At 38.8% G+C, this 16848-nt stretch overlaps 2 protein-coding genes across 6 annotated transcripts in view; one reads left to right on the top strand and one right to left on the bottom strand.

The window, feature by feature from the left end:
* Positions 1-6182: 6182 nt before the first annotated feature.
* LOC309794552 (uncharacterized protein) lies at positions 6183-15444 on the bottom strand. Of its 5 annotated transcripts, none has more exons than XM_082606184.1 (6): positions 15166-15444; positions 14475-14550; positions 13257-13374; positions 10077-10197; positions 9735-9833; positions 6183-8398 (listed from the first exon to the last, which is right to left on the bottom strand). In XM_082606184.1, exons 3-6 carry the CDS (start codon positions 13299-13301, stop codon positions 6912-6914), a joined length of 1752 nt encoding a protein of 583 aa, XP_082462310.1. In that variant the 5' UTR covers positions 13302-13374; positions 14475-14550; positions 15166-15444; the 3' UTR covers positions 6183-6911. The 5 variants fall into 5 exon arrangements, with proteins under 5 accessions (XP_082462310.1, XP_082462311.1, XP_082462312.1 ...); XM_082606185.1 differs by having other exon boundaries at positions 15236-15444; XM_082606186.1 differs by having other exon boundaries at positions 9735-9830; positions 15166-15443.
* Positions 15445-15523: 79 nt separating this feature from the next.
* The window catches only part of LOC309794553 (zinc finger protein 550-like), a 36180-nt gene continuing 34855 nt past the window's right edge, over positions 15524-16848 (top strand). Inside the window, exon 1 of the mRNA XM_082606189.1 lies at positions 15524-16199. The gene's annotated coding sequence lies outside the window, so the exon portion shown is untranslated. The remainder of the gene's footprint in view (positions 16200-16848) is intronic.

The following is a 16848-nucleotide window of genomic DNA, read 5'->3' as shown; positions in this document are numbered from 1 at the left end:
CTTCCTTTCCACTTTGGATGACTTTTTTTTTTTCTGGTCTTATAGCTCTGGGTAGAACTTCAAGTACAGTGCTTAATAGCAACTGTGAAAGCAGGTCTCCTTCCTTGTCTTTTTCTGATTTTTCAGTCTTTCACCTTTGAGTATGATGTTAGCTGTAGGTTTTTCACCAATAACTTTATCATATTGAGGAATTTTCCCTCTATTCCTAGTTTCCTGAGCATTTTTATCCTGAAAGTTCATTGGATTTTGTCAAATGCCTTTTCTGCATAAATTGAGATGATCATATGGGTTTTTTTTCCTTCATTTTATTAGTGGGAAGGATTACATTGATTTTCTTGTGTTGACCCACCCTTGTATTGCTGGGGTAAATTTCACTTGGTCGTGGGGAGTAAACCTTTTAATATGCTGTTGGATTCAATTTGCTAATATTTTGTTGAGGATTTTTACATCTATATTCATAAAGGATATTGGTCTGTAATTTTCTTTCCCTGTGATGTCTTTATCTGGCTTTGGTATCAGAAAAATACTGGCCTCATAGAATAAGTTATGGAGTGTTTCCTCCTCTTCAATTTCTTGGAAGTTTGAGAAAGACTGGTGTTAATTCATCATTAAATGTTTGGTGGAATTCACTGGTGCAGCAGTCTGGTACAGAACTGTTCTTTGTTGGGAGGTTTTTGATTATTGATTCAATCTCTTTACTTCTTATAGGTCTTTTGAAATATTTTATTTCTTCTTGAGTCAGTATAGGTAATTTCTGTTCCAAGGAATTTTTCCATTTTTGCTTGGTTATCTAATTTGTTGGTGTATAGTTGTTCACAATATTGTACTATAATCCTCTTTATCTCTGTAAGGTTGGTGGTAGTATCTCCAGTTTCATTTCTGATTTTGGTTATTTGTGTTTTCTCTTTTCCTCTTTGTCAGTCTAGGTAAAGGTTTATTAATTTTGTTGATCTTTTCAAAGAGCCAACGTTTGGTTTCATTGATTTTCTCTGTTGTTTTTCTTTTTCCATTTGGCTTATCTCTACCCTGGTTTTTGTTATTTCCTACTTTCTGTAGCTTTTGGTTTAGTTTGTCCTTTTTGTAGTTTGTGAAGGTGTGAAGTTAGGTTATTTGATTTCAGATCTCTTTTTTATGTGGGTGATTACTGCAATAAATTTCCCTCCTAGCGCTGTTTTTGCTGTGCACCATAAATTTTGGTATGTTGTGTTTTCATTTTCATTAGTCTTTAAGTATTTTCTGATTTAATTTGTGATTTCTTCTTTGACACATGGATTGTTGTCTTAGTCCATTCAGCGTGCTATACAAAATACAAGAGAATGGGTAGCTTATAAGCAACAGAAATTTATTTTTCACAGTTCTTGAGGCTGAAAGTCTGAGATCAGGGTGCCAGAATTGTCAGGCTTTCTTCCTGGTTGCAGACTTCTCACTGAGTCCTCACATGGCAAAATGGGCTAGGAAGTTCTGTGGGCTCTCATTCATAAGAGCACTAATCCACTTCATGAGGGCTCCACCCTCCTGACCTAAGCACCTCTCAAATGCCCCACCTCCTAATACCATCACATTGAGCAGTAGGATTTCAACATATGAATTTTCAGACCATAGCAGTTGTTTAAGAGTGTGCAGTTTTATTTCCACATATTTGTGAATTTTCCAGTTTTCCTATTAATTTCTAATTTCATTCGGCTGTAGTCAAGGAAGTTACTTTGTATGATGATATCAATCATTTAAAATCTATTGATACTTGTTTTGTGGCCTAATGTATAATCTATCCTGGGAGAATGTTTCACATGCACTTGAGAAGAATGTGTATTTTGCACTTTGGGGGTGGAGTGTCATTTATCTGTTAGATGTAGTTGGTTTATTGACTTGTTTGAGTTCTCTCTTACCTTCCATGTGGTTGATCTATCCATTATTGAAGGTGGGGTATTGAAATCTCCCATTATTAATGTAGAACTGTTTCTCCATTCAATTCTTTCCATGTTTGCTTTATATATTTTGATGGATCTGTTATTAGATGTGTAAATGCTTATAATTGCTATATCTTCTTGCTGTGTTGACATTTTATTAATATATATAATGACCTTCTTTGTCACTTGTAATCTTGGATTTAAAGTCTGTTTTGTCTGGTATTAGTATAGACACCACAGCTCTTTTTTTTTGTTACTATTTGCATAAAATAGCTTTTTCCACTGTTTCACTTTCAACCTATTTGTGTCTTTGGATCTAATGTGAGTCACTCATAGACAGCATGTAGCTGGATAATGTTCGGCTTTTTAATCCATTCTGCCAGTCTCTGTCTTCTGATTGGAGAGTTTCATCCATTTATATTTAAAGTAATTACTGGAAAGGAGGAACTTCTGCCAACTTGCTCTTTGTTTTCCAAGTGCCTTATTACTTTTTTCTCTCTCATTTTCTCCATTTTTGCCTGAGGAATTATTGTCAGACACCTAAAGTGAACTTTGTAAGGTAGGCAGTAGTCCTTCTGGCAGGTGAACTTGATAGATATTGGAAACACTCTAGGCTGAACGAACCACATGGTCAAAGGGAATATTTTTTGTTCAAGGAGGCATGAGAGGACCTGTGAGATTGCAAAGAGAACCCTGATCTTCTGAGAGACAATATTACCAGGAGGCAACTGTATGTCTTTCACTGGATGTTCAAATTCAGCCTGTGTTCCTGAGATGTGTGACTCTGGGAGATTTGCTAGTGCTGCCTGAGTCTCAGGTTGCTGACTGTGCCACAGAAAAGATTATAGCATTTGCCTAATAGTCTGTGGGAGGATTAATAAAAGTAAGAAAAACACACCAAACAACTTACATGTGCCAATCACTCCATTGTTTGCTTTATGAATGAATAAATTCTCACAATCACGTGGTGAAGTGGGAATTATTTTTGTTTTGATGCTGAAATCAAAGCTTGAGAAATGAAGTAACTTTTCTAAGATTAATGAAAAGCAAGTGTCAGTACCAATAGGCTGATTCAAACCTGGGAATTTGGGTCCAGAGCTGGTAATATTTAATTCTTGAATGCTGCATACAAAGTTCTCAGCATACAGTGCAGGTATACAGTGCACTGTATACAGCCATGAGACTAAAATACTGCTGCTAGCGATATTGTTTGTTACCATTATAATTTTTTCTCATCTTTAATGCCAGAACTTACTTTCTGTGCCCCTCAAGCCACACAGCCTTGTCATTGTCTTTCATCAATGAAATCATGGGCATTTTTTTCTCTAACACAATTGCATTCTGTTTAAAAGGCAGTATCTGGCTCCCCTTTGGTGCCCAACACAGAGCTAGTCTCCCACAAAGTGCTCAATGATGTGTGCCTTGGTTCTTTCAGGATCTTTACGAATGACCGCACAATTGTCTCCAGCAACATATGACTAGCCCAAGGCTATTGAAGCTACTCTGACTTTCCAGGCATCAGTGACCTTCAATAACATGGTTGTAAACTCTATTCAGGAACACTGAGGGCAGTTGCACTCAGTCCAAAGGACCCTGTACTGAGAGGTGATGCTGAAGACCTTTAGGCCTCTGGTCTCATGGGGCAAAGCCTCACTTCTCCTCCACAGGGACCTGGAGCCTCCTTCATTCTGCTTTTTCTCCAAAACACATGTGTAGTACACCCTCCCACCTTCCTGCAGCCCTGCTGTGTTCTTGTCTCACTTTTTCCTATCCAGTGTCCTTTGTGTCTCCTCAGAGTATTTTGGATAATAAATATATTCCCCTGCAAGATGGTTCAAATACCAAAGGAAGATTTGTTGGAAGCAAATGGGAGTGTCTTGTAAGAGCCCCCCAGAAGGTGAAACAGTAAGTAGATGGGTGACAGGTGATTAGGAAGACCCACTAGAAGATGTGACATTTGAGACCAGAATGATGAAGCAGCCATGTGAAGATAATGATGATGAAATTAATAGCTAATATTTATTTTAGTGCTTTTGAGGTACCAGGCATTATAAGCATCTTACATCAATTAACCCACTTAATCTTCATAATAATCCTGAGATCTTATTATCATCATTTTACAGATGGAGAAACTGAGGCATGGTGCAGCAAAGTAATTTGTCCAAGGTCATACAAAGCCAGTATACACGTAACTTGGTTTTATACCCAGGTAACATGACTCCAGAGCCTGTGCTCTTCATACACATCAAGAAATGGTTAAGAGATAAGACTGAGCATGATTCTCCATTGGTGACATTATAACATCATTATGATCTCAGGTATATACTCTTATTGCTTTCTTAAAACCTTCACTATCTCAAATATTTAAGTCTCTGGCTTTCTTTTCCTAGTTCAGTATTATTGTGAAGGCACTTTAAATCAAGAATTGTAAAACATTATCATGTGTATGCTCATGCTTTTTAAATGACAAAGTATGAGTATTTGGATGAATCCTCATAACAAAATAACAAGATGGCATAAAACTATGTGTAGTGAAAGCGAATAAAATCTGGGAGATTAAAGGACTACTTCGTCTTTGCTGTATCAGTGCTTAGGAGAGCAGAGGACAGAGCATGGGAGAACCAAAAAGCTACCGCCATTATTACACAACTAAATATAGTTCTAGGGGCCAATCTGTCCATAATTATAAATGTTCTTATCCTTGTTTGATACCATCCCATATTCCTTTAATTATAAATCTCTCGAAGATCCTTCAACATGCCATAGAATGTCAAAATAAATCTTATAACTAAAACTAGATCAAAGGAAAGATAAATTTCTGCTTAATATTAAAGCTTCACCATCCCATTCCAAACCCACTATATCTGGTGAGAATTGCTATGTGCCTTCACCTCTTAGCTTTCTGTTAAAAGTAGCGTATGTACCAGAGTAGGAGAATATTTTGTCTAAAGTTGGAAACGCTATCATTCCATACCAGAATTATATCAGCAATATAATATTCTTCCTTAAAATAATGTCTTACATCTATCAAATGCCATAGAGAACATAATCTGAAATATAAATTATATAACTGCCCTTTACTTGCAACTGTGTCCATACAATCCTAATCACTGATCTGTATCACCTTTCCAGTCACAAGGAAGGAAACTGTGAAGCCAGTAAGGCTATTCCATTTCTTATCTGAAACTTATATTTGAAGCCATCCCCCTTATAATTATCTGTCAAGGTTCAGTGTAGAAAACAAAAACTCTTAAATATTTTAAGAAGCTATGTTGCAGGATACTAGTGCTCTCAAAACTGGTGAGCAGGCTGGAGAAGTAATGGGAAAAGCTCTGGACTAGTAAATTCCAACCTCCCATAACAATGATCAAGGGATGGGGAAATGACTGCTGCTGTTATAGTGTTGCTGCCAGCAGTAGTACCTCAAAGCCACAAAACTTGAAACTAGACACTGAATAATGTATTCCGGCTGCAGAAAACATGACAGAACTTGCTTGTCTGCTTTGCCTAGAATGAACTCCAAGAGCGTGTGTGCCTTACATACAGTTGTCCTCAGCATCTGCAAGGGACTGGTTCCAGGACCAACATACTCCCTCACCCCCTACGGATACCAAAGTCTGCAGGTGCTCCAAATCCCTTACATAAAATGGCATAGTATTTTCTATAACCTAGGCACATCCTCCTGTACACTTTAAATTATCCCTAGGTTACTTATAATACCTAATACAATGTAAATGCCATGTAAATAGTTGTAAACACAATGTAAATACCATGTAAATAACTGCCTGCAGCTGGTAAGTTCAAGTTTTTCTTTTTAGAACTTTCTGGATAAAAACTTTTTTTTAACATTTTCCAACTGCGAGTGGTTGAATCCGCAGATGCAGAATCTGCAGTTATGGAGGATCACTGTAATTAGGACTCATTCCTTAGGATTTGGACTAAAAAGCACATCCTCTCTGCTCTAATCCCTCATAGTATGTATAGTTTCTTGGTTATGTTCTCACAGCACTTGTAAAAATTAAAATGTGTCAATTAAGCCAACTGGAAATGGACTGTGGATTATCCTTACCAAAATAGCGACATTCTTAGCTCAGAGATCAGGCCACTTTTTTCTAGGTTGGTTAGTCTCCCACTGAAGGCTATACAGGAAAGCTGATCCTAATTCTTCAAGAGGAAAGTAGTGGAAAATTTTGTAAGAAATATCAGTGTGTCAGTGAAAGAGTCCAATATATACAAAATGATTTTACTAGAGACCAAGAATTTTATTCACACCACTTTTTACTTCTGTTGCAACTTTAATTTTCAATTATAACATTTATTGGATCCACTGGGTGACTAAATATCTTCACATGCCCATTAGCTAAAGATAATTTCTATGTAGGACTCTTGAGTAAAATGCATGCTGCTACTATAAGATATGCATATTCATTTATAATATGCTTGTTTGCTCTCCTGTAGAATTGTTTACAAATTAGCATCATTGCAAAGAAAGACTTACACATAATTCCTAAATCCTTTAGGTTTTTCTAGCATTAATCTTCTGATGTCTAGCAAGCTAAGAATGCTTAGTGAACACTTTGCTACATTTCTTACATAAGCTTTCGCTCCAGTGTGAGTTCTTTGATGTAAAATGAGGGATGCATTTTAACTGGACTTCCCACAATTTTTATATTCATATTGCTTCTCTCCTGTATGTGTTTAATGTTTTTTAAGAGATTCATATCACCTAATGTCTTTCCCATACTTGTAACATGTAAAGGGTTTTTCCCCAGTGTGGATTTACTTATGTCAAATAAGGGATTAATGCTGGCTAAAGTCTTTCCCACATTTATTGCCTTCATATAGTCTCTCTACAGTGTGAATTGTGATAGACAGTAAGGCTTGTATCATTGCTAAACAGCTTCCCATATTCATTACATTCATAAGAATTTTCTCCAGTATAGATTTTCTGATTTTGAATCAGGAAGGATCTATGGCTACAGTATATTATGACAAATTCTGCATTTATGCAGTTTCTCTCTTATATGATCTTTCACATGTATAGTAATTTATATGGCCTAAAGGCTTTTCCACACTTATTGTACTACTGGGTTTCTCTCCATTATGTACTCTTTGATGGGCAGTAAGATTTGAGCCTTTGCTAAATGCTTTCCCACATTCATTACATTTATACGGCTTTTCTCCAGTATGAATTCTCTGATGTACAGTAAGGTTTGAACTACAGCTGAAGGTCTTCCCACATTTAATACATTCATAGGGTTTCTCTCCAGTATGAATTCTGTGATGTTGAAACAGGGATGCCCTATGACTGAAGGCTTTCCCACATATACTACATTCATAAGGTTTCAATCTAGTGTGGTTTCTCAAATGCATATTCAGTGATTCAGGCTGGCTGAAGGATTTCCTGCATTTTTGACATTCGAAGGGTTTTTCTTCAGTATGAATACTCTGATGCTGAATAAGAAATGAGAGGCTGCTAAAGACTTTCAGACATTTGTTGCATTCAAATTGTTTCTCTATACTGTGAATTCTTTGATGTCGAGTAAGGTGTGAGCTACAGCAAAAGGCTTTTCCACATTCGCTACATTCATAAGGTTTCTCTCCAGTGTGAATTTTCTGATGGTGAATGAGAGATGACCTGTGAATGAAGGCCTTCCCACATATTTGACATTCATAGAGTTTTTCTTGAGTATGAATTCTCAGATGTTCAATGAGATGTGAAACACGACTAAAAGCCTTTCCACAGTTCATACATTCATATGGTTTCTCTCCAGTGTGAGTGCTTTGATGATTAGTAAGTGATGAGACATGGCTAAAGGCCTTCCCACATTCAATACATTTGTAAGGTTTCTCTCCACTGTGGCTTATTTGATGTCGAGTAAGGGATGAGCCATGGCTAAAAGTCTTCCCACATTCATGACATTCATAGGGTTTCTCTCCTGTGTGAATTCTCCAATGGCGATTAAGGATTGATTGTTTCCCAAAGGCTTTCCCACATTCACTACATGTATAGATTTTCTCTCTATTAAAAGTCTGGTGAAGGGTAAGAGATTTGCTTTGGCTGAAGGCTGCCACACTTTCATTAGAATTCAAAAGTTTCTTTCCATCATTGATATTCTCATTTTTTATAACTGAATTTGCTGGTAAGCTCTTCTTAAATATATCACGTTTATGTGACTTCCCTTCAGCAGAAATTCTCTGTGGTTCAGAAAGAACAGACTTTAAAGGCAAGATGCTTCTAAACGTATTGCATTTGTAAACACTTTCCCCGGTGGGACTTTCTCTAAAGGTGAGGGTCACTGGTCTGAAATGTTCTACCTGATTTTCACACTTCCCCTCCAACTTCTCTATATAATCCAAGTCCTTGTTAAAATTTGAAAATTCATGACTTTGTTTTATAGTTTTTTCCATTATTACCATTTGGGGAAAATCTTCATCATAAATATCTTCCTTCGTTGATAATTCTTCGCTTTCCCATCTTGATTTCCAATCTGTAATATATCAAGACAGCAAAACACTTTTTCTGAACTTCTTGAAAAGAAACTTCTATGGTAGAAATAAGAGAACTGGATAAAAAATAAAGTCATTCCCCTCTAACCCCCAAGACACATGGCTCTGACAACTCTTCATATATTCAATGATTTCTCAACAAAGTTCAAATGCAGCACAGAGAATACAGACAGCTCACAGAGGCAGGAACAGAGTATAATAAGGAAAATGGGTTAATATAGGCAATCAGTTTTGGGGGAAAAAAAGGAAACTATCAGAAAGAAAATGCAGAAGGCATTCTGGATCCCAAGCCAATATTTTGTGCCTATACTTATGTGAAAGACTACATTTTATCTCACACAGCCTTGGTTCTCCAACGTTTGGTTAATCTAAATTTGCTGTCAGATTAGTATGCTTAATATGAAGAATTTATAGCACTGTGCTAAACAGCTACAATGAAAACAAAATAGTCTAAATACTCTTTAGGCTCAGAAAGACTTAAGCTTTGTGAGTTTATATAGGATCTGTGTGAAATCATATTTATTGACATTAAAAAATACTGTTCTGTACTTCCATGGTGGCACAGTGGTTAAGAATCCACCTGCCAATGCAGGGGACACAGGTTTGAGCCCTAGTCCGGGAAGGTCCCACATGCTGCAGAACTAAGCCCTTGCACCACAACTACTGAGCCTGCGCTCTACAGCCCACGAGCCACAACTACTGAGCCCGTGTGCTACAACTACTGAAGCCCGTGCGCCCTAGAGCCTGTGCTCCCCAACAAGGGAAGCCACTGCAATGAGAAGCCCGTGCACCACAACAAAGAGTAGCCCCCGCTCACTGCAACTAGAAAAAGCCCGCACGCAGCAATGAAGACCCAATGCAGCCAGAAAAAAAAAAAGAAAATAATCTTCTCAGAAACCTTATATGTCCCTTACTTCCTCTAACACTTATGTTCATATTTGTTCTTTGAAGTTCTGCCTTAGGGGAAAAGTGATTTTCCATCTAATTGACAGCTTTTTCAGCCTAAAACCATTTGTATATTTTTCCTTAAGTGGACTCAAAAAGAATAATTGCCTTATTTTCATTTCAAATAAATAACAATTTGAATTATTATGACGCCAAAACCCTCCACTTTTGATGAGATGACATGAGTAATACAGAAAAATAATAATTTAGAATAGAGGAATGGTTGTTTTGAAATCTAAGCTAAGGATCCCTCAATTTTGTTACATTTGGAATCTCTGATGACAGTATCCCTAAAATATACTAAAATGCCTCCATACTTTCTACAAGCATCTTTAAACAAAGATCTCCTTTGCCTGATTCACCATGACTTACCTGGAAACAAACTTTTTGACAGCTTTTTCTCCACCATCCAAGGTTCTTTGCCATCCTCCAATAAAGCAATCACGTATGGCTTAGGTATGGAAAGACCTGCTTACAGGAAAAATATAGAACAAACATTGTTTAAGCTGTGGCCTTCATGGAGGAGAGACTATCATCAAAAAAGGGACCGAAGAAAGGTCTGAAGGATGTTCACTGAAACGGGAAGATAAGCTTCAGGCAGGACACAACAGAGCTATACATTTCCTCAGAACATTTACTAAGGAGGATCTCTAGCAATTTGGAGTGGCAGAAGAAAGATCTCCCTCATTGGGGTGGAGGCAGAGATATGCTTACCTAGAGATACCAGGTTCTCATAATTCTGTACCATCACATCCTTGTATAAATTCCTCTGAGTAGGATCTAGCCATCCCCACTCTTCATGAGAGAAGTCTATGGCCACATCACTAAATGTCACCTGAAATAGCAAACACATTTAGGCTCAACCATAGCCCTGGCCTCTTTTGTCACTGGTTAAGGGGTAAAATTACCCTGGGGTGGAAGAAAGGGAACAAGATTCAGCAGTTGTGACAATGATCAGGAATCTGATCTAAGTTAAGTAATAACTGGATAATTATGTGCTTGGCATTGTTATACAATAAGGCTAAGAGATAAATATAAGAGCTCTGCTTCAGGAGAGTAGGGAATAGAATGATAAAATTTTTCAAAATCAGCATTCAACTTTTGGCATATAGTCAAGTGCTTAGCTATGTTTTTTATAGTTTACATGCCAGGTAAATAATAGAACATGAATTAAGTTTCAAAAAGCAAGAAGAATCCAATAGGTTCATAATAAAAAGACACCTTTATATTAAAGATAGACACATTCATAACCACATACATAACCAATTTATAAACAAAAAGCAAAAACATTTATGGTACATAATTAAACCTCATATTCATAATCTAAAATAATTTGAGACCCCTGGGCAAGAAGACTGAAGGATGATTTCATGCCATAGGTAGTCCTTGAATAGAACCTTAAAGGAAGGGCAAAGAAAAAAAAAAAGACACATTTCAAGGAAAATATTCTAAGAAAATAGATTTCTTCCCAATAGTACTCATTCACAGTATTATTTAAAATAGCAAAATTTTAGAAAAAATTTTAATGTTTAATAATAGCTTACTGGTTAGTCAAATTAAAATATGTGCAAACAAAGTATGCATTTAAAATGTCATTATTATTACCTTTCACTGGTGAAATAGACATTGCTTGGCTATGGTCAATTTTTCACTCCAAGTGTAGATTCAATGTTCTATTACTTTATTTGGATATTTTATTAATACATGTGTTCACCAGTGACACTGGTCTTTGGTTTTAAAGAGGGAATTTACCTTCATCAGGTGTTGGGGAAATAATTAAAAATCAAATCTACCAAGCAGAAAATCCTCTCTACGGTGTAAAAAAAAAAAAAAAAAAAAAACAGTTTTATTACTGAGTAAGCATTAAACCAGACTGTAATGCACTTCACAGGTAATCACTAATGAGACTCCAAGGACAGAAAGCAATTTCACCCTTTTGCAAACTCAGACAGATACAATCCATTACACGTTTTCAAAGTAAATGATAACTTGTCCTTAAGTAAGACTTGACAGCATCATTTGCTACACATTGTCCATCCTAAATTCACCTGGTAGTTGGGGTAGTCATCTGTGTTAACTGCCTTTACCCCCAAAGAAAAATTTTATAACTCATATCTTTATGACAAGCAAGTAGTTAGAATTTGCAGCCAGGAGTCTAGGCTAAACTCCCATACAGATAGGGAGATAGGGGTGCATCTTCCTTCATGTTTCCATTTTGAAGAGATGGCTCCAAGGCCCTTAAGAAAGACTTTAATGCTTTGCAAAACTGGCAGAGGCTTATTTAGCTCTGAAAAAGATGAACAAGCATCTCAAAGGGACAGGGAAAGGATATACAATTACAGATTTTTCTCAAGGAAACACTCTAAGAAAAGAGAGGGGGAGGTCGTCTCTCTTTTGGCACCAGGGAAAATTCTTTTTTCCACTTGTATTTACTCTTAGCCAGGTATTAGGGTTATGCTAGCCTTATCATATGAACTGAGAAAATTTCCATCTTTTCCTATTTTCCACAGTGGTCTTTTTTTTTTTCTTTTTTAAGATTTTTTTTTTTGATGTGGACCATTTTTAAAGTCTTTATTGAATTTGTTATAATATTGCTTCTGTTTTATGTTTTGGTTTTCTGGCCGCGAGGCATGTGGGATCTTAGCTCACTGACCAGGGATCGAACCCATAACCCATAACCCCTGCACTGGAAGGTGAAGTTAACCATTGTACCGCCAGGGAAGTCCCCCACAGTGGTCTTTAAATGATTAGCTTTTACAAATCCCAAATGATAAACCAAATTAAAAAATCAACACTACATTAAATGAATAAAACACTATGTTTTATTCCACCAATGCAAAGATACTTTACATTTTAAGTTTTGATATTAATGAATATCATTGTATTAATAGTCTAGAGAAGAAACTCCACATAATCTAATAGATACTCTTTGATCTTTATTTAAATCAGAGTTTCTCAATCTTGGCACTACTGACATTTTAGGCTGGACAGTTCTTTATTGTGCGAGCTGTCCTGTGCATTTTAGGATGTTTAGTAGGATCCCTAGCCTCCACCCTTTAGATGCCAGTAGCAACTCCCCTTAACCACCCCCACCCCCAGTTATAATAACTGAAAATGTCTCTAGACATTATCAAATGTCCCCTATGAGTGGGACTAAGGGGGATAAAGTCACCCCATTTTGAAAACCACTGCTGTACAAAATTTTTGCACTTCCTTGAAAGACTCTCTTAGGCCTCTCTACCTACACGCAAGGTGTTTTCTCAGTTTGGTATAACTTCACTTCTACCTCTGCCACCCTGGTACTATGAGACACTGAAACAACTCCAGCCTTGCTTCCCCAGGGATACTTCAACTCTTTCTTCCCCTTCAATTGCCTGAGCAGCCTGGGATGTTAATTCACCTTTGTCCCCAGAACTTAGGATATTGAATAAATACCTTAATTTCTTATGCTTTCTTACTTTTCTACCAGTCCTGTACTGTTCAGTACAGTAGCCACCATATTTGGCTATATAAATTTAAATTAATTAAAATAAAATTTAAATAAAATTAAAAATTCAGTTCCTCAGTCACTCTAGCACTCAATAGTCATACGGCACTGGTGGCTACCATATTGGACAGGACACAAATAGAACACTTCCCCCACTGTAGAAAGTTCTCTTGGACAGTATTGCACGAGATCATGAAATCCTGCATGTCAGTGTACACCCAAACCTATGTAAGAGTCTTCCTAACAGGTACTTCATTAAGTGTTTAGAAAATGAATCCATGAGTGTTTTTGGCAATTAGTTCACTTTAGCTTTTACTTAAAAAAAAAAAAAAAAGTTCTTTCAATTCTAATTATCTAATGTACCCAAGAAACAGACTCTGCCCAACACACACATCTAACACTCATACCTTCTCCTGTGCAGGCTTCACTTCCACGCCATGATTCTGTCCCATCACTTTCTCATCACTCCTTCACTCAACAGCTATTTACTAAGCATCTGTTTTATGCCAGATACCACTCTGGACACTGAAGATAAAACAGTCAACAAAAAAGAAAAAAAAATCCCTTCCAGTGGGAGGAGACAAACAATGAGTGTATGCATATACTAAACACATAGTGTATCAGCTAGTGAGTGATAGGTGCTATGAAAAACAACACAGTGATGGAGGAGTGGAAATGACAGTCGAGAGAAGGTGACTGCAATTTAAAATAGGTGTTCAGGGAGACTCTACCGAGAAAGTAACCCCTGAGCAAAGATACAGAAGTAAGAATGCAAGCTTGTGTATATCCAGGGAAAGAATATTCCAAGTACGTGGTACAGCAAATTCCAAGGCCTGGAGGCAGTAGCCAGTGTGGCTGGAGCTCACAGGGAACAAAGAGACAGAGAAGGAAGATGCGATCAGGGAGGTAATAAGAGAGCCTAACTGTACAAAGCTTTTTATGTCACGACCCAACTCTGACCTCCATTATGAGTTAGGGCCACCAAAGAGTTTTAAGCTGAGGAATGACAGGATATTATATAACAAGAGGATCTCTATGACAGCTGTATTGAGAAGAGACTGAAGAGGGTCAAGGGCAGAAGCAGGGAATCCAGCAAGGTGACTACTGCAATAATATAAGTGGCTTGGACCAGGGTGGCAGTGGTAGTGGCAGTGATGGGGTAACCAATGGTCAGATTGTGTAAATATACTGTGTATATTTTAGATCCAACTAGAGTGTCTGAATGTGAGTTATAAGAGAAAGGTCTCAAGGATGACTCCAAACCTCTCTTGACTTGAAGAACTGAAAGGACTGACATACACCATTAACTGAGACCACATGATACAGTCTGGACAACTACAAAGCAAATAATTCCAAACTTGAACTTTGAATTGTAATTTTAAAAAAAAGTTTTGCTCAAGACTCTTCAGAGGCTTCTAGCAGCAAAGTGGTAGAAAACAGGAGCACTGAGAGAAGACAGTACTTTGGAGTTCTGCAGTCTACATCCTTTGCTATAATGAAAGGAATCATAGATCCAGTCCCTAAAAGGACTCTGTGAGGTGGGAACTGGTAGGAAAGGCAAAGCAAACACTCAAGAGTCCTGATAAGTAGGTGTTTCAGGAAGATTTGGGGACATACCAACTTACCTGAAACATGACTCTGCAATTTCCAAATGTCAACACAGTCCTCTTTCCAGGCTCTCTTCTTATAGAAGGGCAGTGCCTGAGAAGGCAGATCAAGAACAGGAAAAAGCAGTCATGAAAAATCAGGCTTATCTTGCAGCTCTGGACACACCTGCATGGAGAATCACACTGGGAATCACTTTCTAGGGCTCTAACCTTTCCCTAGGCAAGAGGTCACCAGGTGCCATTTGCGTGTAAATCAACTATCATATACATAAGTGACAAACTCATAAAACAACAGCAATAACACTGTTAAATAAGAGCTCTTTCGATCTTCACCACTATGCATAGTAGGCATTCACATTATTCCAGATTTCTTTTTTTAAACTGTGAGAAAACTGAAACTCGGCGATATTGAAGCAATTTGTTCAAGGTTTACACACTGGATTTTTTTTTTTTAAATGTAGATGGCGTTTTCTTTCAGTGCGTACAACGCACACTGGCTCTCCCTTTTCCTTTTCGCAACAGCTCTGAGGTAAGCGCCATCCTTACTCCCCTTTTACAAAGCACGACAGAGGCCCAGAGAAGCTAGGGGCCTGCTTGGGCTCACACCGCGGGGCAGACCCTGGGACCAGCGACGTTGTGGCTGCCATGCCCAGCGCCCGGGTGCCATCAGCCCGAAGCCCGCGGCCGCTCTCCCGGGACGCACACTTGCCTTACTCCTCAGCGGAGCCCGCCGGCACCGAAGCCGGGCGCGGCCGTCCACAGTGGGCACCTCCGCGTACCTAACGCGCCGGGTCGCTGCAGCGGACAATGGCCTCCCGCCCTGCGGGAACTGCGCTGCCCAGAGTCCTCCGCAATTCCAGGACCGAGAATTCCGCTGCAGGGCCGGAGACGACCGCGGGGCAGGCCAAAAGCGGAGTCCACGGCCTGATGCACTTCTCAGACTCCTCCGCGTCAGAGACAAAAGTTGCCGGTGCGTCGCATGGTCGCCTCCCAAAAACCACACTTCCCAGGAGGCTCTGCGACCGCGCGATCTCGGCGCACCGCGAGACCACAACCTGGGCTGTGTGAGAAATTACACAGCAGGGCTGCTCCACCGGGGACACACGCTAAGTACCGAGAGGGCAACAGTCGTTCCTGGCGAACTCTGCTTCCCGGAACCAACGGCAGCCGTCTACATGCACTGTGAAGACAATGGCGCCCGAACGTCGAAACTACACTTCCCAGAAAATTATGCGGCCGCGAAACGTCTTTCGGGTCATTCCTCTGCTCGCACAGATGTTGTCCGGCCCGGAGAAGGGCAACCTTGCTAGTGCGGGATACGAAGTGGCCTCTACCAGCCGAAGGTCTCCTCTCATCCAAAGCTTTGCTGCCACGCTGTCCAGCTCGTATAGGTCTTGAGTATTTGGCGCCCACTTGCCCAGGACTGTATTTCCCCAAATGCCCTGTGTCCGGGCTGTTAACAACATTAGCTGTCCACGCACCAATGACACTTCCCGGAAGTTCGAGGGTCACGTCTTCGCTACGACAGTGACTGCCGCTGTGATGTGCATTACACGTCCTCGAAGGACTCAGGATTATCGGACTCGAGTGAGGGCACTGAGGACAAAGACCCTCAATCCTGGGAAAAAAACACTCCTCTGACCCTCCTCCGGCCCCAGAAGCGCTTCTTAGTCTCTGACTTTGCCCAGCCCACCCATACGGGCCCTGGATAAAGATGTATCTAGGCCAGAGCATTCTACTGCTGTGAGTTTGTGTTGCTGCCTTTACTTTCTTTTTTAAATAAGTTAAATTTTACTTATTTTTTAAAAATTATAAATAGTATCACTATGAATTTTCTTGCATATGTCAAGTACTTATATGCATAAGATTCACGAGGTAATGCTTCCACCTTGGTATATCTTGTGATTGTGGTATTCAGTCCCTATAGCAGCAGTGGTTTTTAAAAACATTGTGGCATCAGCTGGATTCCTCTCAAAGCTTAGAGTATGTAACAAGGAAAGATTTGCCAGTGCAAAGTGTATTCCCATTTATGTCTTTTTATGTCTTTATTAAACAGTGACATTTTTTTCAAAGTTGTACCAATTTGTACTCCTGCCATAGTTTATAGTTATTTTAGTTGGCAACTGTTAGTGCCAGCACTTGATTTTTGTGAAACTTTCAAATTTTACAAATCGGCTAGGTGTCAAATTATAACTCATTGTGGCTTAAATTTGCATTTATTTTATTGTTAATAAGATTGAGAATCTTTTCACATGTCTGTTGGCTTTAGTATTTCCTTCTCTGAGAATTGCACATCTCTTGGTCAATGTTCTTTTAGAACAATGACCTTTTTAATATTAAAATACAAGTTACACAGAAAAATGCAAGATTTTAAAGGGAGAATGCAGAGACT

This window comes from Mesoplodon mirus (assembly GCF_964341445.2).
Source record: "Mesoplodon mirus genome assembly, chromosome: 19".
In the NCBI taxonomy this organism is placed as follows: domain Eukaryota; kingdom Metazoa; phylum Chordata; class Mammalia; order Artiodactyla; family Ziphiidae; genus Mesoplodon; species Mesoplodon mirus.
The sequence above is the reverse complement of the archived record's forward strand: the minus strand, read 5'-3'. Positions and strand labels throughout refer to the sequence as shown.